The 25,680-nt window shown below is 54.9% G+C and overlaps 1 protein-coding gene across 1 annotated transcript; it reads left to right on the top strand.

The window, feature by feature from the left end:
- Nucleotides 1–2,229: 2,229 nt before the first annotated feature.
- On the top strand, nucleotides 2,230–19,753 carry LOC127678855 (cytochrome P450 26B1). Its single transcript, XM_052174152.1, has 6 exons — nucleotides 2,230–3,387; nucleotides 6,687–6,911; nucleotides 13,959–14,234; nucleotides 14,439–14,594; nucleotides 15,893–16,177; nucleotides 16,483–19,753. The coding sequence occupies exons 1-6, from the start codon at nucleotides 3,184–3,186 to the stop codon at nucleotides 16,873–16,875; spliced, it is 1,539 nt and encodes a 512-aa protein (XP_052030112.1). The 5' UTR covers nucleotides 2,230–3,183; the 3' UTR covers nucleotides 16,876–19,753.
- Nucleotides 19,754–25,680: the final 5,927 nt, after the last annotated feature.

Here is a 25,680-nt window from a genome sequence, read left to right as displayed (position 1 = left end):
CACTCTGCCATCCTCCCAGGGAGACTGGATCAACACTGGCCTCACTGATCTTGCTTGCCAAGCGGTTCTGTAAAGTAAAATGCCCCTAGGCAAACACTCCCCAGCTCTCTATTTCTGGGGTCACAGTGGTCCTGTTCCGGTTCCAACTACCCTGTGGAGGTGGGCAGCCTTAGGAGTCTTAGGATTCTTTCTTTCTTTCTTTCTTTCTTTCTTTCTTTCTTTCTTTCTTTCTCTCTTTCTTTCTTTCTTTTTCTTGCTTGCTTGCTTGCTTCCTTCCTTCCTTTCTTTCTTTTTTTGATTTTTATTATTATTATTATTTTTTTTTTTTTTTTTTGGTTTTTCGAGACAGGGTTTCTCTGCGTAGCCCTGGCTGTCCTGGAACTCACTCTGTAGAGCAGGCTGGCCTCAAACTCAGAAACTCACCTGCATCTGTCTCCCAGGTGCTGGGATTAGCAGCCTTAGGATTCTTAAACTGAACCCCTAGGGATGTCTTCAGGCTGTCTCTTTGGAGCTTGTCTTCAGCTAGAAAAAGATGTTTAAGGAGGGGGAAACTGAGATCGTATCCCCTGCGGCTGTAGTACTAAAATTAACCACCAGGTGGGGTTCCAAGGCAGAGAGTGAGCGTGAAGCTGACCCAGCGCTTGCAGCCAGAGTCCGGCTGGAAGAGCTCTGCTGGTGAGTCAACTTTGGTTGCAGCTCTCTGCTCTCCGAGGGAGAGAGAGAGAGCACTTAGAAGCGCATCTTAGGCGCTCTCGCACATTTTCTGCTAGTGAACTCTAAAGCAGAGCCTATACTAGATGCGGGGGACTATTAGCAGGGTAGGGTGAATTAGTTTATACACCTAGCACCCTAAACTGTAAGTGTGATGTCTAGGATGATTTATTTTTATTATTACTATTATTTCCTCCGGGAGTGTGGGAGTGGAATGAGAAGACTAAAGGTCTGGGGAAAACAGGCTGGGAGAGCTGTGCAGTACTCAGGCAAATATCAGGGCTGGTGTGCACTGCTCCGGCCCAGGCTCTCAGGAGAGGCCATATAACAGGCAGACCCAAGGAAGCGCAGACACATACGGTTATGGAGAGACTCTCAAACTCTCAGTTCTCTCCACCAGCGTCTGTCTGGTCGATGTCAGGTGAGAGTACATGCAGGTGCCACAATCACACCTCACATAAGAGGAGGGGGGCTCTGAACTCTCTGTGGCTGGCCCTGAGAAGGTGGTCGCGCTCACAGGCATGTTTACCTATTCAAACATATCAGAGAACGTGTGTACAGTATTCCTGTGGCCTCTGGGTACAGGACCACTGCACGTGTCTCAGGTGCTGGACACTTTCAGGGACCAGCACTGTAGTTAAGATGATGCTGGCTACTGACTTGGTAACGTACCTGTGTGTGTGTGTGTGTGTGTGTGTGTGTTGGGGTTCTCGAGAGTGTTAGAGCGTTGGTAGCCCGGGACTCACACAGGCACAGAAGACCCTCCAGGCATTGAATGGTAAGAAACGTGTGGACCTAGACAACGGAGGTTTGTAGGTGCAGATATTAGGAATGTGGGCCCTGGCGATTGGTAATTAGGAGGGAATAGTGTGTATCCTTAGAGTCTGCCCGGTCGCATGGAATTCCGCGGGATGGAGTCTATGTAGAGACTTCTGTCAACTCCCAATCGAGGGAGACAGTCGGACAAGGAACTTCCATGCAGGACAGCTGAAAGCTGGGGAACTGGTTTGGGGATCCAGGAGGGAGAAAAAGCAGGAGCAAAGTAGCTTCATAGTCAAACCAGCATCAAGAGGGTGTGCACCGTGTGCGCTTGTGTGTGTGTGTGTATGTGTGAGTGTGTGTGTGTGTGTGCGCGCGCGCGCGCGTGTGTTGTGTGTGTGTGTGTGCGTGCGCGCGCATTAGTGTGTGCATGCGCGCTCGGGCATGTGTCTCATCCCATCCGTTTGTAGGTGCTGGACTCGGCGAGACGCGGGCGAGAAGGAAGAGAAGGCGCGAGGTGAACTGAGTTTGATCCTGAGGCGCCTACAAGTGGGTCCCCGGCGGGCGGCGGGCGGGGCGGCTGGGCGGGAGGCCGGCGGGAGCTCACACGCTCGGCAGCCGGCCGGCCTCTCACCACGCCTCCCGCTTTGTGAGCGCGCCCAGGGGGGGTGCTGGACGCGCGCCCACGGCGCTGCTCCCGCCTCTATATAAACACACGCATCGCCTTGCCTTGGATCAAATCAGATTGAGAGACGCTTTTCAAACCACCAGCCCTGAAGTCCTGCCTCCTGCTTTCCCCCTTTCATCCCTTTTTGCCTTTCTTTCTTTCTTTTTTCCCCCCTTCTCATCTCTTTTCTTTTCCCCAACAGCAACTCCAGAGCTGAGAGACTGCATCCCGGGACAGACTGCCTTTTCTTAATTGATAGATAGCCCGGCTCGGGTTTTCCCACCTCCTCCCCCAACCCCACCCCGCCTCACCCATCCCTCCCGCCGCCGCCGCCCCAGGGCCCGCCCGGGGCTCTGTCGCCGGTTGCGTCCCTTCCCCGCTGCGGCTCGCCGACTCCGCACTCGCGCTCGGGCCAACGCGCCCGCCTCGCCCGCCTCCGGGTGCCTTGGCCGCTCCAGCCTCTACACACGCCTCAGCTGGGGGAGCCTTCTCCCAAGCCCCCAAAGTTTCTGGGTTCGTTGGAATTTTTGAATTCCGATTTTTTTCTTCTTTTTATGTACCTAGGAATTTTGGAGGAATAGTTTTGATAAATTGATCGCACTTTCCGCTAGCTCTCGGTTCCCCTTCTTTTTGCCCCCCTAGCTTTGAGCAGGAAAGGGGCTTCCGAGAGATTCCTGGTGGATTAAGTTTTCCAAAGTTTTTCCTGTGTGATGGTTGCGGGGAGAGCAAGCTCACCAGCTTAGCTCAGCTCCATCTCACCTCCCCGGAGCAGCCCTAAGCCCGCATAAAGGGTAAAACAAACAAACAAACAAACAAAGTTACACCTTGAGTCGCCTCCTGTCTTCTCTCTTCTTCCAGGCAATCTTTTTCCTCCCTTTCTTCGATCACCTCGCAGCCTCCAGACCCTTTTCCTCGGCCCCATCTCCTGGGTTTCTCCGAGGGGTGCCAGGACCCCCGGCCGCAGTCTCCCCTCCCCCGTCACTCTGGTCCGGCCCTCCCCTCCCCCATTGCGGACCGCACAGCCAATCCCCCAAGCGGCCGCCAACATGCTGTTTGAGGGCTTGGAGTTGGTGTCGGCGCTGGCCACCCTCGCCGCGTGCCTGGTGTCCGTGACGCTGCTGCTGGCGGTGTCGCAGCAGCTGTGGCAGCTGCGCTGGGCTGCCACCCGCGACAAGAGCTGCAAGCTGCCCATCCCCAAGGGCTCCATGGGATTCCCGCTCATCGGAGAGACTGGTCACTGGTTGCTACAGGTAAGCGCGCTCTTGCCCAGCTGTTCCAGGAGTCCGCTAGCCGCGGGTGTCCGGCCAGGGGGCGCCGAAAGCTCGGACACTCGGAAGCGCCGGTCCCCGCCCCGCCCCTTCCTTGCCTCCGCCGGCGCCGCCTGGGTTTCCCCAGCTCGCCTGCAGCGCGGCTCGGAGACCCTGTGAGCTAATTAAAGAGGCCCGGTGAGCTAGTTAAGAGGGCTATTGACGGGGTCGGTAGCAAAGAGGGCTCCCAAGTGTGATGCTCCTGGGCTGCAGGCGACCAAGCAGGGGTGCGCGGAGAGCTCAGGGGAGCGAGTCTGGAGGGGAGTCGCTTAGTTTTCATCTGTCTCTGTGCCCCAGGAGACTTGGGTATCTACCTAGGCAAGGACAGGTAAAGGAGGAGAGGGCCTGTGAGGGCTTGAATGGCCCACTTTAAGACCTGGGCAGCATTCTGCAGTGCATTAGGCTCGGCTCAGGTACAATTGGGCTAGTATGAGGTGCTACCCACTTCTCTCTCCCCTCCTCTGGTGTGTGTGTATGTGTGTGTGTGTGTGTGTGTGTGTGTGTGTGTGTGTGTGTGTGTGTAGACATGCGCATCTGCATCTGAACCTGTGTCTCTGTGTTGTGGGAGAGAAAGAAGATAACCTAAGAGAAATTCAAGGCAGAAGAGTTGAGGGCTCTCAGTTTTCTGGGGAGAAAAGGTCTGTTTGCTTATTGGGTGGGGACAGTTTAGCAGAGGGTAACTTGGAGAAGTATGCAAAAGACCCAGTGTGTGCCCATGCAACTGGACGCTTCACAACTCCACTCTGGTGACAATAGAGGCCAGGCGCCTTGAGGACCAAACCCAGGTAGGTAGCAGGCAGATTAACCTGGATTTAACCTCGTCCAATGCTAGACAATCGCTTATTGCAATTTGATACACTCCGGGTTGTTTGGGGGGGGGGGGCTGTGCACCTTTGGGATAACTGCGGGAGGTGTGTTTGTCAAGCGGGTACTCATGGATGTTAGAGGCAGTATGGATATCCTGATACGGACAACCCCAACCCTGGAAGGAGAAATGAAAGGTGAGCGCGCGCGCGTGCGCGCAGACCAATGGGTTTAGACGTGCGAAAGCTTGGCTTGAAATTAATAGACGCGTGCAGTCCGTGCGCGTGAGTACACACACACACACACACACACACACCACCGCGCCCCGTTGGGGCCCGAGTGACAGGAGAGAAGCCTTATGGAGGGCCTTGAGAGGTTCCCCTGGCTCTTTCCGTGCCTCACAATTGGGCCATCTTTTTTGGGGGGTTGTTTGCTTCATCGGGTGGGGTTCCCTTCAACCAATTGGATGTTCTTTAGAGACAAGATCTCTTTCGCCTTTTTTTTTGTCTTTACATTTAAAGGGTTAACTATGGCGGTGGTCCAGGCTTTAGCCGAGAAGTTAGAAAATAAAATAACTCAAGTGGCTGTGTTTCCCGCCCGTTTAAGGCAAATCCCCCGAATCCTCGTTCTCATCCTGTTTCCTGCCCCTCCCCCATGTCCCTTGCCTTTTTTCTCAATCTCATACAAGGGCCCTTGCGGGGTGTGGTGCAGCCAGCAGAAAAAGTTTGAGAGGCGCTTTTCGCCTGGACATCCGCGTCCCTGGGGATCAAATCCCCCGGGAGGAGGGACCGCGAGTGCTGAAAGGGTTAAAGCGAACCCTCCGAATCCGGAGTTTTTTTCGGAGTAATTTATCAGATTTTACGGGGGACCTCCAAGGGCTCTCGGTTTCCACTAAGCACCATCTAAACAGAGCCCAGGGCTAAAAATACATTTTTGTATAAATTGGACTCGCGGCCCGAACGGCCGCCCCTATGAAAGTCCTCTTTGTGAAGGCCGTGGAAACGGCGGACAAATAACTCTTTATTAAAGCCACAAAAAACGCACTTTAATTATAGTTAGGCAGATCAGAGGCGGGGGTGGGGGCAAGGCGGCGGCGACCTCGGAAAATTCACAACCCAACTTTTGTGTCGAAAGAAAAGAAAAACAGAGGAAAAGACGGGAGAGGAGAGACCGAGTGAGACGGAGCGAGGGAGACTGCTCGGCAGACGGGGACGGGAACCCCACTCCGCGCCCCCCTCAGCCGCACCCCACCTCCGCCCGACTTCTCTTAAAGGAGCCGGCGCCGTCTAAGCTGGCGTCTGGATGGGGGCGTCCCCAACTCGGCCCCTCCAGGCGGCGCGGGGGTTCCCGGCATGTTCCCTGTCGCGCGCCGGGCCCAGAAGCATGTGGAAAAGCCATTAGGAATCTGGGTTCTGTAGCCACTTTTCGCATCTGGGGCGTGTTCACTTCTAACTGGAGTATATAGTTTCCCCCCAGACCCCCGAGAGAAAGGAAAGTGAGGAGGTGGGCAACCCAGGAAAGGGGGCCTCTTGTCTCCGGGTAGAGGGAGCCGATGTATTCCTAGGAGACCACGACGCCATGGCGGGATCGCCGCCGATCGCCGCCACAGTTCTACTAGCTGCCTGGAGAGAATGGACAGGTGGCTCCCTGCCCCGTTGCACCCAGTCCTGGCGGGAGAAGGGTTAAAGCGGGCCGGGTGGCGAATGCGACGAAGGTTTCCGGCACCGCAGGCCGCTGGCCGTGGTGCACAGAGCTCGCTGAGGGCCCGCGATCCGATTACCTGCGCGGGTCACCGCGCCCCATCCCGCCGCCCCTCAGAAGCACCTTCCCGGTGCTCCGGTTCCAAATTTAAGGGCGGAGACGAAAGTCCGTCCCAGTTATTCCCAGGACAAATGCTTCAGGAGAGTTGTGGCTCTGGGCCCAAGACTCCACCCTGCGGAGCCCACGAAGGGCCACACCGGAGCAGAGAGGAAACTCCAACCCCCTTCTCTGGGGACAGCCTCCGGGCACGCACAACTCGCCGCTATAAATAATCTTTGGCCTGCGGCCACCCCGCGGGGTCTCGCCAGCCCGTGGCCTGGAGCCTGGAAATATTTATTCCGAGAGGCTCCGCTGCACAGGGGTGGGGGGGAGCAGGCTCCAGCTTCTGGTTCAGTCGTCGGAGGTATACGCCCCCCCCCAGAAAGTCATTACTAAACGCAGCCTTCCGTGGGTGCCCCTGCATCTTCGTCCTCCCGCATTATTTATTACCCTCTAGGCCCCACTTCCCAGTCCTAATGCACGCTGTGAAAAATAAAACCTGTAAGTGTGTGTGTGTGTGTGTGTTGGGTGCTGCGGGGTGACAGAAACCGGGTGACCGGTGCCCAGTGTGGGGCAGGTTGCAAATGCTCTATAGATCCTCAGTGAGCCCTGAGAGGCTTCTGGTGTGATTCCCACAGGGTTCCGGTTTCCAGTCATCTCGCCGGGAGAAGTATGGCAACGTTTTCAAGACACACTTACTGGGGCGGCCGCTGATCCGTGTGACCGGTGCAGAGAATGTGCGCAAGATCCTACTAGGCGAACACCAGCTTGTGAGCACCGAGTGGCCGCGGAGCGCACGCGTGCTGCTGGGTCCCAACACGGTGGCCAATTCCATTGGCGACATCCACCGCAACAAGCGCAAGGTAAGAGCTCAAACTCTTGCTTTACGATTAACTGGCTGGGTTAAGGGGCACAGATATCTGAGCTCCCCTGCCTAGATGATTTCCTGCCCGAATCCGGACTCTGCTTTGGCCTCCTCTTGATCCGCTCTGATGCGTCTTCTGGCTCGCCCACTGCACGGTGGACAGCACTAGGGGTAATACGGCCTGCCTGCGGATGGTCTGGACAAAGCTTGTACGTGTGGGGTCTGCAGTGACGGATGCAGTTGCTCAGTGCACCACTCTACTGGAAAAAGAAGAGGGCGGAGTGGGCGGTTGTTCCACCCCAGACTCCCTGCCACCTTTTTCTCAAAGCTTCCGCTCAAAGAATGATCGTGCTGAAAAAGCAAACCTGGCCTAGCAGCCACAGGTTGCAGGGAAGGCGAGTTTGTCGTGCGTTGCTGGACTGAAGACACCCTATGGGCAGCGGTCTGCCAGGCTAGCCAAGGGAAGAGGTTGGGTGGTTTTGGGGCCCCTGCTCTAACAGGAGTGCAGTCCTGTGGGGGAAGGGCAAGGGGTGGGAGCAAAGTCTAGGTGCGCTCAGGTTCAAAGCGCACCCACTCTCCAGAAAGAGGAAGAGAAAGTGGGTGTTTATCCGGTGGATTTCCCGAGCTAGAGCAAAGACTCGCAGTAGGCGAGCCGGCGCGCACGCAGCACGCCTCCCCGCCCCCTCCAGCTGCGCCGCCACCGCTGGGCTGGGAGCGCGGGCGGCACGTGCTGTTTGAACTGCAGTAACCCGAAGGCTGAGCCTGCCGGCGGGCGGGGCGCCGGCCTTGGGCTGGAAGCCGCCAGAAGGAGGCTGCAAGGCTCCTTCACTCTGTTTTTTCCATTGGGTCAGAGGACTCCCTCAGGTTTGGAACCTAAAAAGAAGAAAAGGGGGCCTCTGGCCTCGGGGAGGAGCGGTGGAACAAGGAATAGGGAAGAGAGGAGACCGCGGAGACCATGATCTTGGTTAGTGGCTCCAAGGTTAGGTGGTCTGGGTTGACTGGGGAGCAGTGAGAGTGCTCACTGGTGTTGCTTGGGTTTCCCGTTGTCAGAAACCGAACCACTCTGTAAGGGTCGTTCTCCGAGGAAGGCACAAGGGGGGGGGGGGGAATCAATGGAGGATTTTTTGAAGGTCTCCCAAAAATTCCACAGAAAGGCTCCAAAGGCCTGACTGGATGCTGGAAGCAGTTACAGCTTGCTGGCACATGGGGGAGGGGCTGGGGGACAGTGGTTTCTCCCTTTAGTCTCTGAGGCTGCCTCAAAGCTTCCTTGCCTGGAGCTGAGACCTTCAGGGAACCTGGCTCCAAGCCACTGGCTGTGTCCTTGCTTACCTCCAGAGGAGGATGCAGAGGGAGACTCGAACCCCAGCGAAGTCATCACTCAGCCTGCATCACCAAGTCCTGCCTGCTGGGGCTGCAGGAAGCAAGGGTGGGGGGGAATGTGCTCAGTGGAAGAAAGCTTGACCAGAAGGAGGGTGAGACCCTGGGGAACAGTAGGGAGCCCAGTTCGGATGAGATGGGTAACCAGACACTAGGACTCAGCAGTCTTCTGAGCTCCTGGCCTTCTGCTCTTAGAGAGGGAGAATAGTCAGAGGCGAGCACATATTCCAGACAGAAACAAAACACAGAGGGCTGTGTGTGTATGTGTGTTTGCTGTGTGGTGGCCGCATGAGTAGGACCCTTCTCAAGGATCCATGATCCTGAGTTTACTGAATTTTATAGATACTAAGAAGCAAGAAGCTTGATCTTTGACCTCAGGAAGTAGGAACTCACAGGAAGGACCAAAATCAAGTACTCAGGGGCCTTATTCATGAATGTCCATGGTGCCCTGAAGAGATGGGTCAATCTTGAGGATGCAAAGGCTGGAGGGCATCTTCTGGGTGCCAGGGTGAGGGTTTTGCAGCTCACACTGCAGTGAGGGCCGTGCCCAGCCTGGTGCCCAGCCTGGTTAGGGTGACCGTGCAGGAAGCAGGGGCCCAGGTGTGCGGGCATGGCTGGCTGAGACCTAGGAGAGTCACAGTTTCCATTGGAGTGGGTGACCACCCCTTCTCTGGGAGGTCTAACCAGATGTGTGGGGAGAGGGTTCCTCACAGCCTTGCCGCATGCACTCCACATGTTGGCCCTGGCTGCCCTGGTGGTCTAGGGCTAGCTGGGGCTGCCCGGAGAAAGAGTGTCCCTACTTGAATTGCATCACCTGTGAAAGCCAGGCCTCAGACTCCCTCCTTTGGAACCCCTCCCAAACTGGGGCAGAGGCTCCTGTCTGACAGACCTTATGGAATAGCTGGCCTGCTGCCCAGGGAGGATGGGAGGAGTCTGGTTGAGAAGGTGGAGACAAGAAGAGACAAACAGAAATTCTGGAAGCCTCAGTTCTCCAGCCTCCTTGTCGCCCTGCTTTTGTTCCGAGCTTTTGTATGGAGCTGGGTCTTAGCACTGCGAGACTAGCGACTTCAGTGCCAAACAGGGTCCCAAGATTGCCCCGGAGAGGGAAGACCCCAGAATAGGATTTCTGCCCAGCAGGTGAGCGGAGCCCAGAGTGGTCCACGGAGATAAACTCTTGGGGCAGGCCAGCCCCAGCCTCCTGGGCCTTGGATGTCTCTAGCGCATCACACAGGCTATAGCCATAGACGTGAGCACACGGATCTAGGCTTGCCTCAGGGCTGAAGCTCCAAGCTAATTCGGTGTCCATGGGCAAGCAGGTAGCAGACAGCCTGGCCCCGGGGAACAAGCCTTTGTCCTAATAGGTGAAGCTCTTCACCCAAAAGTTACTGTAGGTTTTGCAAGTGGTCTCAGGGGCTGCGGAGGGAGCAGGTGACAGGAGTGGATCTCTCTGAAGGTCAGTGGGGGAGGAGGCCAGGCCAGCTGCCAGGGTGTCTGGGTGCCTCCAGCTTCTTGCCCTTGTTCTGAGTAACAGGCAGGGTGAGTGTGGGATCTTCTGCTTTCTGTATTCTCTCCTTTCGATGTTCTCCTCCCAATGTGGAGAGGGCTCCAGAACTCTGGTGTCTCCTCAAAGTCCTCCTTGGTCCTTCTGCTAGCCCCTCCCCCTGCCAGCTTTGAAAGAGAAATGTGTCCTTGGTGGGGACAGCAAGAGGCTGTCTTTTCTGGCCCTGTGCCCTAATGCCAGTCATTGTAGCCATCCTGGACTCGCCGGGCCCAAAGGATTGGTGTGAGGCAGGGGCTTGAGGATCCTATCATGGGGTGTAGACAGTCACCCTACCCTGTGACTTTGAGGGGCCCTTCCCTCGTGGCTCTCTGCTTTCCGAAAGGGTTTTGTGGTTGGAGCATGGTACGCACACAGGCAGCCTGTTGCTCTCTACCTTTCTAGTACTTTAGTTGGGGAATATGGAGGAGGTGAGGCAGTATGGTGCACACAAGGGGAGGGGCGTAGGCAGGTAGGGAAGCGGGTGCCTCTCCCACCCCGTCTGGTGGCATTGTAGGCAGCTGGAGAATGACTCCCTCCTTGGTCCCTCCTCTCTGGAGTGTAAAGCACACACCTTGGCGTCACCCCTTTGCAGACCGCTGCCCGCCTTTCTGTTATTCTTTCCACCCACAGGCTGAGGCTCCGGTGGCTTGGCTGGGTGGCCTGCCTGGCCCCCACCCCTCCTGGGCAGCAGCTACCATTCTCCTCATCTGAGTCACTGGCTGGGCAGTGGGCTCCCTCTGAGGCCCTGCCCTCTGCTGTGGCTTCCCCATCGCTTTGCTTATCTATCCTCGACCGCGGGGGGAGGGGAATAGGTGGGAGCCATGGGGTGGGGTTCTTCTACAACCTCCCATCCAAGAGACAGCAGATTAGAGTCGAGAGGAAGTCTGGCTGGGAGAGAAGGCATCTGTGAGAATGGTTATAGGGGATTTAGGCTTTGAGAAGCCCAGGTGAGAACTTCAGGCCCTATGCAATCAAGTTCTACTCACAGACAGAGACAGAAAATGTAGGAAACTTTTATTGGGAAGACTGAGGGGGCCTTCTCCAAGGACATGTTTAAAACACAGCCTATCCTCCCTCTCGGCCTTCTTGTGATTCTGTGGGTATGCTGGGGTGGCTGTTCTGGTGTCTCCAGGACCCTCTCTCTGTTCCTGCTCTCTCTGGACCCATCCCTTGCAAAAATCCATACCTGTGGCTTGATCTGCCGTGCTCTGTCGGGGCCTGGCTGGTCCCCGTGGGCCTGTTTGTGGCATTCTTGGCTTCATTATGGGAATTCCCAGGGAAGACCCCATGAAAGAGAAAACAGCCTGGCCACTGTGTTGCCTGTGGTCAGGGCCCATGCTCCTGGGCCAGAACCTTCTTCATACTGAGCCACGCCCAGGCATCTTCCTCTGTGCCCCTGGCCTGACCCTAGTGGCCAGAAGCGTCATATCCAACAAGCCTCTGAGGCTCGGGCCTCTCCCTGCCCTGGCAGGCGCTGCTAGAACACTGCCTGTTCTCCGTGGTGGCTGGTGGTTTCTGGGCTGCCTGGCTTTGGGAAGTGCCCGCCTTGTTATCCCTGGGCACACACCCAGAGATGCAGTCTCTCGGCACCTTCCCAGAGCCTGGGAGGCCCCCGTGTCTCTAGAGCAGCTGAAGCAGAGGCAGGGCCACTGACTTAGTGACTCTGATCACAGGTCCTTGCTGGGGTGCCCGCTACCAGCCTTTGCTTGGTTTTTCATGCCTGTGCTTTCTCCACCTTTTGGACGTAGGGAAAGAGGAAAACCTCCAAGGAGATGTGGGGAACGTCCGGGTGGAAAAGGATCTTGAAATATTTAGATGGACTCTCCGTAAAAACCAATGGGGGAAGAGGCCAGGAGGAGCTGCAAGTCAGAGGATGGTCTAGACAAGAGCCCAGGGCTGCACTCTTCCTCCCGGGGCCCCAGGACGTGGCTGTTCCCATTTGGGGGCAACTTTTCCCATTTGGGGGCGAGTTTAGACACCTTGCCATAGAGTTCCTTGCTCAGCCCCTGATGTCCCTGGATTCCCTGTCTTTCTGGGTTGTCTCAGCCCTCCTAGGGCCTCAGATCAGAGAAGTGATTCAGTTAGCTATCACTAGAGGGCGCAGGGATTGCAACCTAGGGGGCACAAGGGGTTTGTCCAGGATCCTAGTGTCCTGTCTCAGGATGCCCCCTTTGGTCGGCCTTTAGGGGGTAGCCTGTCCCAGGCCTCCAGGGCCTTGGTGAGGTATGAGTACAAGGTGCCAGGCTGTCTCCAGAGGGCCCGTGCTGCCTCATAAGGGTTCATCTTGGGGAAAGTAGAAATAGGTGCTTAGATGCTGTGTAAGATATGTATCAGAGGTTCCTTGGGTAGGTCTCACCATCTTATGGATGAAGAAACTGAGGCCTTGGGCTGAGTATCATGATCATGGACACACACTGAGCTGGTGACAAATCCTTTATTGTAAGTCAGGCCCCTGGGCATCCAATCCGGCCTTCCTTGCCATTTTCTTGCTGTATGCAGAAGTCTCGCTTGGTTTGAGCTGGTCCTGGTGACAGTGACCTCTACCTGTCCCTTCTGCATACCCCATCCTTGAGTCCAGATTCCCACAGGGCCCTTTCCTACCTAATGTCACTCCCAGGAGCTTGCTGTTTCTCAGTGAGTACAGTGTCACTCTCCCCTCCTACACCATAGCCAGCTTCTCCAGTGTTTGGTCACATTAACGACCCTCCCACCTCCCCACTGTGTTTCCTAGTGACCCCACCCCAAAGCTCTGTTCTCTAGAGCCCACTGTTGGTCAGTAGTCTCTGATTGGACTCCTGGGGGGTGAAGGACCCCTCTTGCCATCCTCCCAAGCCCCCTTAGCCAAAGAACGAACCTGATGCTAGGAAGGCCCCAACAAGGGCTCAGGTACCCAATGCAATCTTCCTCTATGACCCTCTGACTGTTGAAGCGCCTCCATCAAGCAATTCCCCAAACCCCTGAAACTGGGCAAGTGTGAGTGACCTAGAGGACCTCCTGCCACCCTTGTTCCTCCAGGCTGTTCCTTGGCAGTGAAACTTGTCTGGGCAGTATGGTCCTCTGCCCTCACTGGCCTCCCTCCCTTCCCTCTGCCCACTGGGAATTGGGGAATGAAAGTGCTATTGTGCGAAAAGGCTGGGCCACTGAAGGGCCAGCACTGTTATTTCTACAAACCAGCCCTCCCATTAGCCATGCAGAGCACAGGCCAGGAAAATGTTACCTTTTCCTCCATGAGCTGACTGCAGGGGAAATTCTCACATTTACAGTTTGTGTGGTGGTTGTGTTTGGGGGGCAGGCGGGAGGGCAGTGCGCTTGTGTGGTTTTGTATGGGCTGGTGGGCATCCTTCCCTCCCCTCCCCCTCTTTCCCCAGCTCTGGGGGGCGGCAACCTCCTGTTCTGGACTTGTATCTGGGGATATAAGCAGACCCGCAGGCTTCGAGTAAATAAACAGACACCCTCCCTCTCTTGGCCAGAGGGTAGCTGTGGGAAAAACATGCCCTGTTGGGGTGGATGCAGGGCACTGCCCAGCCAATCAGGAGGATGAGTGCAAGACCAGGGCATGGGAACAGGACCCTTAATGGTCTTAGAAGATGCTCAGAATTAAAGGGTCTTCTGTCTCTGTGATCATCTGGGGGTAGAAAGCTATTGCCTAGAGGCCTGGCCATCCAGTAGATGTTTGAATGACACAGCCTCTGCACTTCCTAGAGCCTCCACTCAATGTCATTACACCGAGACTGATGACAGCAAATCCTGCTTTCTGTCCACAGCAGGTTCTCTCTGCTCACCAGGAGCCGAGAAAAGTCACATGTGCTGTGACACATGTGCTGTGACCAGACACACTCATGTCCCACTTCTCCTGACACTTCCTCCAGAGGTCCTGGGACTTATCAGAAAGTCCCCTCAATAGAAGTGCAGACTCCATTGTGTGGCCTCACCCTAGCCCCTCTGGGGCCCAAGGCTGGGAGAGCCTCCCGCCCTCTCACAAACACAGGCAGTAAACTGAGGGCTCCCGCACGGGGACCTACACAAGGGAGCTGGACTGGAGGCACCACCAGGAAGCATAGTAGGATGGGTGTGGACGGCGTTCCTCCCGGCTACGGGTCCCTTACCATTTGCCTCTGGGCCCTTCAGGTCTTCTCCAAGATCTTCAGTCATGAGGCACTCGAGAGCTATCTGCCCAAGATCCAGCTGGTGATCCAGGACACGCTTCGAGCCTGGAGCAGCCAGCCCGAGGCCATCAATGTGTATCAGGAGGCCCAGCGGCTGACCTTCCGAATGGCTGTGCGGGTGCTGTTAGGCTTTAGTATCCCCGAGGAGGAGCTGGGTCACCTCTTTGAGGTGTACCAGCAGTTTGTGGAGAATGTCTTCTCTCTGCCAGTGGACCTGCCCTTCAGTGGCTACCGGAGGGTGAGTACCCTGTGCGTGGAACGGGAGGGTTTAGGACTGCCTTTGGAAGGAAGGGAAATGCACTACTGGGCAGATGCCAGGAGGGAGCACAGGGCGGTGGAGCGGGCAGATGAGAGCAGAGGTGGGTCCGGAGCCTTTCCTGTGGTCGAGGGGCTTAGAGTGAGCCCTGCCTTCAGGACGAGCTGACGGCCCACTGTCCTCTAGGGCATCCAAGCTCGGCAGATCCTTCAGAAGAGCCTGGAGAAAGCCATCCGTGAGAAGTTGCAGTGCACCCAGGGCAAAGACTACTCGGACGCCCTGGACATTCTCATTGAGAGCAGCAAGGAACACGGCAAGGAGATGACCATGCAGGAGCTGAAGGTTGGTGGGCGGAGCTGCGCCCCACCTTAGAACGCCCTTCCCTCACCCAGAGCAGAAGCTTGCCTGGTTGCTTTCTGAGCAGCAGTGGCAGTGGCTGCCCTGGGCCCAGCAGTGTAGTAGAGGCCACCACAGCGCTGGGCCAGAGGTGAAGCAGCACCCTCGCCACTGCCTTTGCTCTGAAGGATGCCTGGGGCTGTTCTGTTTTGTTCACAGTAGCTCGTGGCTGGGGCTGTGTGCACTCTATCCTGAGGGTGGCCAGGCTCCGTGAGCTCTCTTCTACACATATCCTTCCCTATTGTTCTTAAGATGTTCTGGGTCCTGAGGCCTGTCGGGCCTTGTTGGCGTCTCCTATTGAACCTATCCCTAGGTTACTCCCTCAGTTCTTTCCATGGTCCTAAGAAAACACATGCCTAGAAGCCACTCATTGGAGGCCAGTCCTAGACTCCAGGAGAGGTTTGATCATAATATGGACTCCCTCCTCTTACAGCTTCTCCAGTGGTGTTTGATAATTTTGTCCATCCCACTGCCTCAGCACAACTGGGCCTCAGACCCCTGGCTCTGCAGTATGCCCTTTCTGCTCTTCCACTTGAGAAGGCTTGTTCATCCTAACATTCTGCTCTCCCCTATCTGGTGGCTACAGACCTCCCCGGGAAGCTGGGGAGAAGCTACTGGGACTTCATTAGCAAGTATCCAGGCCTTGGGAGGAGGGGGCCTCTGGGTTCCATTGCAGTTCCCTCTTAGGGCCTCCTGGGTGCTGCCTTATGCTGCTTCTAGATCCTCCCTGTCCACCTGCCCACCTAAAGGCATCCATCCCTCTTCTGGAGATGGAAGAAGAAGCTGAGGCAATACCTAATACCAACACACACGCATATGCACATATACGGCACACACGCATATGCACATATACGGCACACATGCATACACACAAACACACATGCACATAGATGTGTGTAGACACACACGCACAAGCACACAGAGTGCTGACTGTCTGCACTATATCCTTTCTCTTCCATGAGCTCACTGCATGAAGCAGGCCTGCAGGTACTGGCCAGGTGTCCAGCCCTGAGCAAGAAGTGACCTTAAGCTCTGGGGTCAGCAGGTTTACACTTTTGCCCCGAGTCACAGCAGTGTGCTTCCACCCAAGTTAGGGACCAGGCTGTGACCTCCATGAGCCTTTGGAGAGTAAGGTTCAGGGTATCACTGTTGGCATCCAGGAGGTAGGGCCCAGTGCAGACGGGCTCTAGGGAAAGCTAGCAGCAAAGGTCATCCTAAGCAGCTGCTGCCTTTCTGCTGTGCAGGATGGAACCCTGGAGCTGATCTTTGCAGCCTATGCTACTACGGCCAGCGCCAGCACATCCTTGATCATGCAACTGCTAAAACACCCTGCTGTGCTGGAGAAGCTGCGGGAGGAACTGCGTGCCCAGGACCTGCTGCATGGCGGTGGCTGCCCCTGTGAGGGCACCCTGCGCCTGGACACGCTCAGCAGCCTGCGCTACCTGGACTGCGTCATCAAGGAGGTCATGAGGCTCTTCACACCCATCTCCGGTGGCTACCGCACTGTGCTGCAGACCTTCGAACTGGATGTGAGGCTGGGCTCCAGTGCTGGTGGGAGTGGGGCGGCTGGGGCCTTGGCTAGATGCTGGGAAAAGACAGCAGTTTTGGGGTCCTTGGTAAGGTGAGGGGGTAGGGAACTGCCTCATTCTAGTAGCTTTCAGTCCTGTGGGAGATGTTTCACTCAAATACAGAGCTGAATGAAGCCAACCTGTGTGCCACTTGCACACTGGAGGAGTGACTTTGGTTAGGGACAGGCCTTGTGCATAGAGCATGAGGACATAAGTGGACCCCTTCTGGCTCTTACCATCCTACTCTCTGCCTGGTCTTCCTCCAGGGTTTCCAGATCCCCAAGGGCTGGAGTGTCATGTATAGCATCCGAGACACTCACGACACAGCGCCCGTTTTCAAGGATGTCAATGTGTTTGACCCCGACCGCTTCAGCCAGGCGCGCAGTGAGGACAAGGATGGCCGCTTCCATTACCTCCCATTTGGCGGTGGCGTGCGGACCTGCCTGGGCAAGCACTTGGCCAAGCTGTTCCTGAAGGTGCTGGCGGTGGAGCTGGCCAGCACGAGCCGCTTCGAGCTGGCCACCCGGACCTTCCCTCGCATCACTCTGGTCCCTGTCTTGCACCCAGTGGATGGCCTCAGTGTCAAGTTCTTCGGTCTGGACTCCAACCAGAATGAGATTCTGCCCGAGACAGAGGCCATGTTGAGTGCTACGGTGTAGCCTCACTCTGGTCTCAGCCCAGCCCAGTAGTGGGGGTGGGGGACAGAGATAGAAACCTGTGGGGTGGGGAGGAGCTGGGTGGGAGGCCAGCAGCCCCCCTATGTTGTTCTCTGGCCTCTTCCCTGGCAAAAACCTCCCCCAAAACAAAAGGACCCTGCCCCCTCCTGACTCCCACTCTCTTGGATCTCCCCCCCCACTCCCTAGCTTAGCTCCTGGGACAGAGCCAGGACTGTGCCTATGACAGTGTTAGTGCCCGCTGGCTGAGTTGCAGTATATGCTTATGACCTCTCAACGCTTCCTTCTCTTATCCCCTTGTCTTTTTGTTGGTGGTCGGGTGGCTGTGAAGGCAGGAGGGAGGAAAAGAGGGGGGCCCTTGAAGCACTCTTTGACACCCCCACATCTCCCTTCTGTCACTGCTCAAATGGTGCCCAGAACCAGCATTCTGGGGATTCTCACCTAAGGCAGGGCAGGAGCTGCCACCAGCCTTGAGGGGCCCATACCAGCCTAACCAGTTTGGACATTGGAAATTACCTATCGCTGCTATTTGTCCTCTCTTCTGACCTTGGGGTACAGTCCTTGGGGTACAGGAGCCTATAGGCTTAATCCTCAGCATCTTCCTTGGTGGCCCTGGGTAGGGACACTGGCACTCCTCCCCCGTGGGACCAACTGAGCCGGGTGGCCCCTGGCTATAGCTGGGCTCTTAGCTGCCCACCCTTGCCCCTGTCCCATATTTATTCACTGACCTTGGCTAGACTGAGGTCTGGAGCATCCTCCCCAAGACCCACACACCGCCACCACCACCACCACCACCACCACACACACACACACACACACACACACACACACACACACACCTGCCAGTCTCTGTCCTGGCTGTCCTTTTCAGGGCTCTTGTGAGGCAAGAAGACAGTGTGTCTGGTCTAACCCAGATCTTTGGTATAGGGTTAACAGCCCTCCTGGGCTCTAGGCAAAAGATGTAGTTTAAACTCAGAGTCAGACGCCCAGCATCTCTGCTAGGCATTCTTGGCACCCCCTCCCAGGCTGTCAAAGCCCTGGGCATGTGCATCTAGGGGCCACCACTTCCTGTCCTCTCACTGCCTGTCCCAGTGCCAGCCACTCCCCTGGTAAGGAAGAGTAAGGATACGGGTTCTTCTGAAGGGACTTCTGTCTTCCCTTCCTTAACTCTCTGCCCCTTTGCTCTTGGACGAGTCCCCCACCCCATACCCACTCCCATCCCCATGCCACTGTCTGCTAAGCTAAGCTCAGGGTTTGGGGTAGAAAAGAAAGCAGAGAGATACGGTGGACAGAGCCCTCTCTCTGAGCTGCCTCAGGCCCTGTGGGGGTCTGCAGAAGCTACAGGGGAGGCTGTAGCTAGAAAGCAATGGAGAAGGAGAGGAGGAAGACGAGGAAGATGAGGACAGGGCATAAGTGATTTGTCAGAAGTGGTTCAGTTGCAGGAAGGCCAGTGGGAGCGTGGAAGGTGACTGGGTGGAAGGGGAGGGTCCCGCCTCTGGCATTTGGAGAGTTGGCCATGCGGGTCCTTCCTGGGAAGGGTCTGGGGCTCCGGTGTGTCTCTAGGCAATTTCGTCTGTTTTCAGCTTCCTCTTTGCTTTCTATTTCCGTCCGTTGGTTGCCTGTTACTGAGGCAGTGGCTCCTTTTCTCCAGAAAACAGAGCTGCAGAACGGCATTGCACATCCTCCTGACCCTGAATGGCCACTGCCCCGAGGGTCAGCCACATCTCACCAGCCGCACAGAACGTCCCATAAGCCACGTTTCCCAATGCCTCACTGCATTTCTCTAACAGAACCAGAACAAACCACAGCATTAGAATACCAGCAAAATCATTGTGGAGCCAAAAATAACTGAAAACCCTCAGCCCCCTTTCCCAGTTCTGAAACAGGCCAAACTGTGTAAAGACCCATCGAAGTTTGTGGAATAGGTGCATGCCGCCCACACCCCGCAGCCAGTGCCCGGGAGGCCCGGCTTCCTGCCCTCTGACCCAGCTTGCCTGCGGCCATCTGTTTCAGACTGAGGATGTGGCACGTAACTCTGGCCCTGGAGAGGGACGGGGGACTGGAGGGCCCCACCAGGCATCAGAGGCCTTACTTTTCAGGAGGCCAGCCCAGGAGGTGTAGTGAAGGAAAGGCTGAGGGGGTTCCCTGTGAAGGTGGAGGAAGAAAAGATGGTCTGCCTGGAGGGGTCTCGAAGGTAACAGGTAAAGGTCCTAGCCTAGGCACCCGCCTAGGGTGTGACACCCGTCTCACCTCTGTAGAAGTGTCTGTTCCGTGTTCGTGTGTTTCATTGTGGTAGCGTTAATGGGTGATGTATTCTCACATTCCTAACGATTGTAACTTGACATTTAAGAACACAAACCCCACAAAACTTCCTGCCACGGGCTTGCAGATTGAAGCACTTTCAAAGTTAGGCGCTGGCGTGTGCATTCTTGGGCAACCATTTTGATCCTGCCCAGGTTTCTATTATTTTATACACAAAACTTTTTTTTTCCATAAATGTTATAATTTTGTGTCTGTCTTTATAAACTATTATAAGTACTATTTTGTTATAATTCAAAATAGATATTTAGTATAAAGTTTTTGCTGTTAAATATTTGTTATTTAGTAAAATATGAATTGTTCTTTATTGTAAACATGGTTCAAAATATTAATATGCTTTTATCACAGTTGTTTTAATATTGAGAAAGCACTTGTGTGTCTCGTTTTGGTATGAGCTGGTGCTGTGTGTGTGTTTGGACTGTCGTGTGGTTTTGATGTGTATATAATATTCCGTGTTGCATATTACAACAATGAATGTCATGCAGTTTGTGAAATACTCAATGTGGCTCTTTTACTGGCTTCCATAATAAACTGTGGGGACTCACCTTGTCTCTGTTGGCTGGCTGGTCTCTCGCCCGTCAGACTCGGTAGAAGGCTCCTGGGGCTATCTGTACTCCCTCAGCAATGCCTAGACCAACCAGTCAGGAAACTCTAGGATGTGTTGTGGAGTTCTGCTTCACATTCCTACACAAGGAACAGGCTGTGACAAGGTCCAGGGCCTGCTGGGGGAACAGGCATCAGGGGGGCCACACCCCTGTCAAGCATGACTGTGACCAGATATGCCAGGTCTTTGCAACAGACCCAATGACCCACAGCTTGAAGACTTATTCATGAGTTTGAGCTGAGATGGTTGAAATATGCAGCCACGGGAGGTACAGGAGTGGGCTCCCTATTCTGAGCTCAGCCTTTTGCCTGGACAGGTGGTCCTTCAAATCTGTTTTATGGGTGTCATGGGATCATGTGCATGCCCAGACCCCAGTATCTCTGCCAGGCGTTCTTAGCGCCTCCTCCCAGGTTGTGGGCATGGGCTTGGGAAATGCACCAAACAAAACAAACCAAGTTCCCTTATTGTGGGTCTTGAGTCCAGGATAGTCCACCACAGGGGCCAGTGCACCACCAGCTCCAGAGGTCTGCAAACCATGTTGGTAGTGGAAATGACCCACATCCACAGCCTGACTGTCCAGAGTGCCTGGGGTGGAGACTGTGGAAAGACAAGACTACAGGATGAGGACAAGCAACATCCATGAGGGTTGTAGGAGCCAGGGCTGTGTAGGTCATGGGTGGGGGAGGCCAGAAGCCAGGAGGCACAGTTGGAGTATCACATCCTGGGGCGACTACTGCCAGGCTCACCTGACAAAAGGTGAAGGACCACCTGTGTGGTCCTTTTCACAATCTGGCCATGACTCTGCCCAGAGCACCCCAGCCCAGGCACATTGGGACACAGGGCCTTGTTTGTCCAGCCTGGATCACAGAATCTGGCCACCCAGGTAGCTGATAGTGGCACTAGGGCAGGACGGTTACGGATCCCGGGCATCTGTTCTTCTGTACGGTGAATGCAGTCTCCCCACCTCCATCCTGGATCTGCTCACACCACCCTTCTACCCTCCTCAGCGTGGAAAACATGCAAGGGGAATCTTTATTTTTCCCCCTACAAAATCAGAATACTGCAGTGGCAGTGACCTTCCTAAGGTCACAAGGAAATAGAAGAGTTGGGGATAGGTACCCTGTGGCGGCCAGTACTCACTGTAGGTCTCTTGGACTGGCCCAGGTTCAGCCAACAGTCATAGCCATGAAGGAACTGGACTTCTTGGGAACCTTTCCAGGGAGGCATTGGTTTGCCTGGGTGTGAATTCCATCCATCCTGGTGACAGAAAACAGAACTGCAGCGCAGCCCCAGGGGTAGCCTTGGCCTGACCCCCGGACTTGGACTGGCAGGGAGCCTGTTGGGGAGCTGACCCCCACATCAGCTCATTCCCTGCTTCTTCCACATGGTGCTGGGCTGGTGGGGGTGATGGGGACAATGACATTAGATGCCTCTTCCCCCCCCCCCCCCCGCCAGCTGTATGCTGGGCTCCCCAGGCCTAAGAGGAGGACACGGACACTAGACAGACAAACAGGGGCACTGATTATCCCTGGACTTGGACACCAGTTTGGAGAGAACTTAGAGGATACACATTCAGACATCCCCCCAGCACTTTTCCAAAATTGCCCTGGCCTTGGCTGGCCCTGGCTTCCCAGGACCTCAGGGCCAGCAGGGTGGGCTGAGCAAGGGTTGTGAGAGGGAGGAAGACAGAGAAAAGGAAGGAGGAGGTCAAGGGAGGGAATAAAGAGAGGGGGCAGTGACAAAAGGAGGGAGAGGGGAGAGGGGAGAGGGGAAAGGGTAGGAGAGAGACAGAGGAGGTGACAGCAAAAGCAGGCTTCATTCCTGGCTGAGGCTCTAGGCTCTGATCATGGGACAGTGAGGAGCAGCCCATCATGTACCCCAGAAGAGGCTGATCTGGCCCAGAGCTCGCCTTGCACTAGCTCTGCTCTCTACTGGGCCTCCTAGCCCTTAATTCTGGCCGTGTGGACAGGGTGCTGGCTAACCTGGGAGGGAAGACGGGTAGTTTGGAAGGCTGGAGTCCTGGGCTGCACCCATAACAGCCCTTCTCGATGGATCTGGCTAGGTTTTTGAGGCCCTTCCTTCTGGAAACTTCCTGCTCTGGGACTCTGGCTTGGTGAGATGAGGTAAGTAGGGCATGTGGTAACTGTGGTCTTGAGGACACTGGACTGGGGATCTCACTATGAGCCAATAACTCAGAAGCCCTCAGGCTCCTAACCCCAACCCTCGCAAGGACCCTGTTGGCTCACTTTGAGTCAGGTACCAGCCCCTGGCCTCTTCTTCAATCTGACTTCTTCCGATTGGACCCCCAGAGTAGGGTCAGTTGGCATACATGACAGCCAGTCTGAAGCAGACCTCCCCACGATTCAAGTTCTTAGAGCTGGACAACAGAGGCCTGGTCCTAATGGTTACCTGGTCCTGACTTACCACACAGCACCCCATTGAGTTGCTTCCATTGGGCTAACAGAGGAGTCTCTCCTGTGCCTGTCTCTGGCCTGAGATCTCTGGTTATGCCGAGGCCACTCAAGAGCATCTTTCCTGTTTGCCTGTCTTCTTTCTCTTTCCCTCCCACCTTCCTTTTTCCCTTCTCTCCTTCCCCCAGGGGAAAAAAACTCAACCTAAATTAACAGGTTAGGGCCCTACCTCCTTTCTGTTGCTGAGAACATATCCTCACCATGGGTTCTGACTCAGCGCCTCTCACACCCCGGGGGAGGGGCTCCTGGCCGCCAGAACTCTGCCCAGCTTTCTTAGGATTCTGTCTGTCACTGTATAGCAGTGCTGTGAACAGCTCACACTGTTGTGGGGAGAACACACAGGGTGGAGAAGCCCAGGGAGAAGGCTGAACCGTAGGGACCAGATGTGAAATAGGAGACACCCACAGACATGTGCATTTGCACATATATGTACAGATATGGTGGTATTTTTGGTGGTGCTGGAGGAATTAAAGCTTTAATATACACACATATACATGTGATTTCAAATTTATTTAATTTGTATTTTTCAAGTGTACACGTGGGAGTCAGAGGACAATTTGCAGTCACTTCTTTTCTTCTATCATGTGGGTTCCCCGGGGGTGGGGGGAGGTACTCAGGTCAGGAGGCTCGGTGGTAAATCTCTTTACCCACTGAGCCATCTTGTTTCACATTTCATTATGTGAAAGGAAGTATATTGCTAAGGACTTTACCATGGTGTGAAGATCAAGGCCACAGTTCACACCAAGTGCTCCCATGACACCACCTCTTCTGGATTCCAACAATGCATGTGGCTATTGTCTTTATGGTACTTTTAAATTACAACAGGGTCCATGCTTGAAGAAGCTGGAACAAGCACCACACACCAAGCCCACATTTATCTTTGTACATATGTGACCGTAGGTTGGTTGCATCACAAGCACACACACACACACACACACACACACACACACGTGCACACACATACAAAGCTGAAGGAAGGAAGAAAGGAAAGAAAGAAAGGAAGGAAGGAAGGAAGAAAGGAAGGAAGGAAGGAAGAAAGGAAGAAAGAAAGGAAGGAAGAAAGGAAGGAAGAAAGGAAAGAAGAAACAAAGAGAGAAAGAAAGAGACAAAGAAAGAAAGAGAGAGAGAAAGAAAGAAGGAAGGAAAGAAAGAAAGAAAGAAAGAAAGAAAGAAAGAAAGAAAGAAAGAAAGAAAGAAAGAAAGAAAGAAAGAAAGAAGAAAAGAAAGAAGAAGCAATCTGGCCTGGAGCTGTGCCTCTGTGAGGATCCCTACTCTGCCTGGTGCTCTGTCAGCTGCTGTGGTTGGCAGGCAGCTTTTAGAGAGTGACAGCTTTCATGGTTCTCAGAGAGTGACCCACCCCACAGGCTTCCCCGGCTCTGCCATGTCCAAGCCCTGGTTGGCATCAGACCACACAGAGCTCCTGTCCTAATAACAGTACCCCTGGGATGGCCAATATCAGGGCAGAGACATTGCCGAGAGATAGTAAATGTCAGCCTTGGACTAGAGAGCCTGGGACAGCCTTTGTAGGACGTGGGGTCTCAGCCTGGGGTCCAGGCTCAGGGAGGCCTTGTGTTGTGTGTTCCAGCCTGAAGGAGTGAGTTTCTGGCTTCCGCAGCCCCTCAAAGGAGTTCTGAGGACATCCAGAACGTTCTCCAGCAGAATGTGTGAGATAGTGTGCATGTGTGTATGTGTACATGTGTGTTTAGGTGCACATGTGTGCAGATATGTGTGCCTGTGGAGGTCAGAGGTCAACCTCAAGTATGGTTCCTCAGGAACCATCCACCTTATTTTTTATTTTGAAGACAAGTTTTCCCTATTTATCCCTGGCTGACCTGGAACTTGCTATGCAGACCAGGCTGGCCTTGAACTCACAGAGACCTATCTCCCTCTGCTTCAGAGTGCTGAGGTTAAAGACCTTCACTCCTGACTCACTTTCTTTTTTTAAACCTGTGTGTGTGTGTGTATACGTGTGTGTAGATACCAATGGAGGCTGGAAAAGATCATATCCCTTGAAGCTAGAGTTACATGCCTTTGAAAGCCTTTTGCAGTAGGTACTGAAACCAAACTTAAGGCCCCTGCGAAAGCAGCAAGTCCTCTTAAAGGCTGGGCCATTTCTCTAGCGGGGACCTTGTTTTCTGAGATGAGATCTCTCACTGGTTCAGAACTCCACAAGTAGATAGATGGGCTGGCTGACTATCAAGCACCGGAATCCTCCTGTCTCTGGCTCCCCAGTTCTGGGGATTCTAAATCTTTTAAAACATGGATCCTAAGGATTCAACTTCAGCATGGTCCTCGGAGTGGCTCGCATGTTGTGGGTGGAGCCATCTCACTACAAACCTTTGCGATCATTTTTTATTCTTCATTTTCCTCAGCATCAAGGTCCCTTTTCACAGCTGGCTCTGAGTGCCAGGTAACATGCCCAGGATCCCTCATCTGCAAGGTGGGATTCCTTGATTGTGGACTCACTGTCCGGGGTTGGGAAAAGTGGGAGTAGGGGAAGGGGTGGGAAACGTCTCCTGGCGGCAGCGGAGTGCCTGCTGGTGGGCCTGGGGAATCATCCTTATCTCCCAGTTTGGGAGGAAGCCACTGGGCATGACCTTGCCCTGACCTTCCTGAAGAATGAGCAGCAGAGGAGAGCCTCCAGGAAGGGGCTGGAGCAGCGGGCCGAGGGCCAGGGCCAGCATTCCTTTCTTGGGCTTTTTGGTGGCCCCTGGGCTAGGGGATCATGTCTCTTGCAGCACCTTAGCATGGTAAGCCAGGAGCCGTGCCCGGGAGGCTGGGAGGGGTGAGGTGAGTGCAGAGAGAAGTCAGGGCATGTGTGGGCTGCAACCGAAGGACTAAGCAGAAGGTGTGTCCCGAGGGGCTGGCCAGCAGCGTGAATGTAGGGTGGGGAGGCTTGACAAAGACCTGGGGGTCAGGGCTGACTCCAGGCTGGCTTTGAGCAGTGCTTAGAAATGATGGCACCAGGGTGTGGGAAGGCTGGGGCCAGGAAGCGATCACTGTGGCTCCTCGTGCCACTCCCATGGTTGAGGGCCTCACCTCTGAGGGACAGCGTGATGCCCACCCTGGAGAATGAGGCTCAGCATCTGCTTGTCAGTCTTCTGACCCCAGGCCTCATTCACAGGCCCCAGCTCTCAGACTGGCATGTTAGCTTGCTTGGCCTGGAAGTATGTGCTGTTTGCTAATAGAAAATGTCATCTTGGGACCAGTGGTGGGACTAAGTGAGGTGTTGGGAAAATGCTGCTTTGAATTACTACCAGACCAGAGCGTAGGTTCTGTCTTCCTGAGGAGTCGAAGAGGCTGGGGTGCTGCATGGATCGGGGACTGCTTGTCCATCCAGGCAACCATGAGGGCACGAATGTTCTCTGTGACTGCACAGGCCTCGCAGACACTGGC

The sequence above is a fragment of the Apodemus sylvaticus genome, chromosome 2 (genome assembly GCF_947179515.1).
Source record: "Apodemus sylvaticus chromosome 2, mApoSyl1.1, whole genome shotgun sequence".
Taxonomy (NCBI): Eukaryota; Metazoa; Chordata; class Mammalia; order Rodentia; family Muridae; genus Apodemus; species Apodemus sylvaticus.
This window is presented reverse-complemented; position numbering and strand designations above follow the sequence as displayed.

Excerpts from the sequence above, each read along its gene's own strand:
- LOC127678855 (XM_052174152.1), top strand. The coding sequence starts at position 3,184 with ATGCTGTTTGAGGGCTTGGAGTTGGTGTCGGCGCTGGCCACCCTCGCC. Across the intron at positions 3,388-6,686 it reads CTGGTCACTGGTTGCTACAG|GGTTCCGGTTTCCAGTCATC; the intron begins GTAAGCGCGCTC and ends TGATTCCCACAG. Across the intron at positions 6,912-13,958 it reads TCCACCGCAACAAGCGCAAG|GTCTTCTCCAAGATCTTCAG; the intron begins GTAAGAGCTCAA and ends TGGGCCCTTCAG.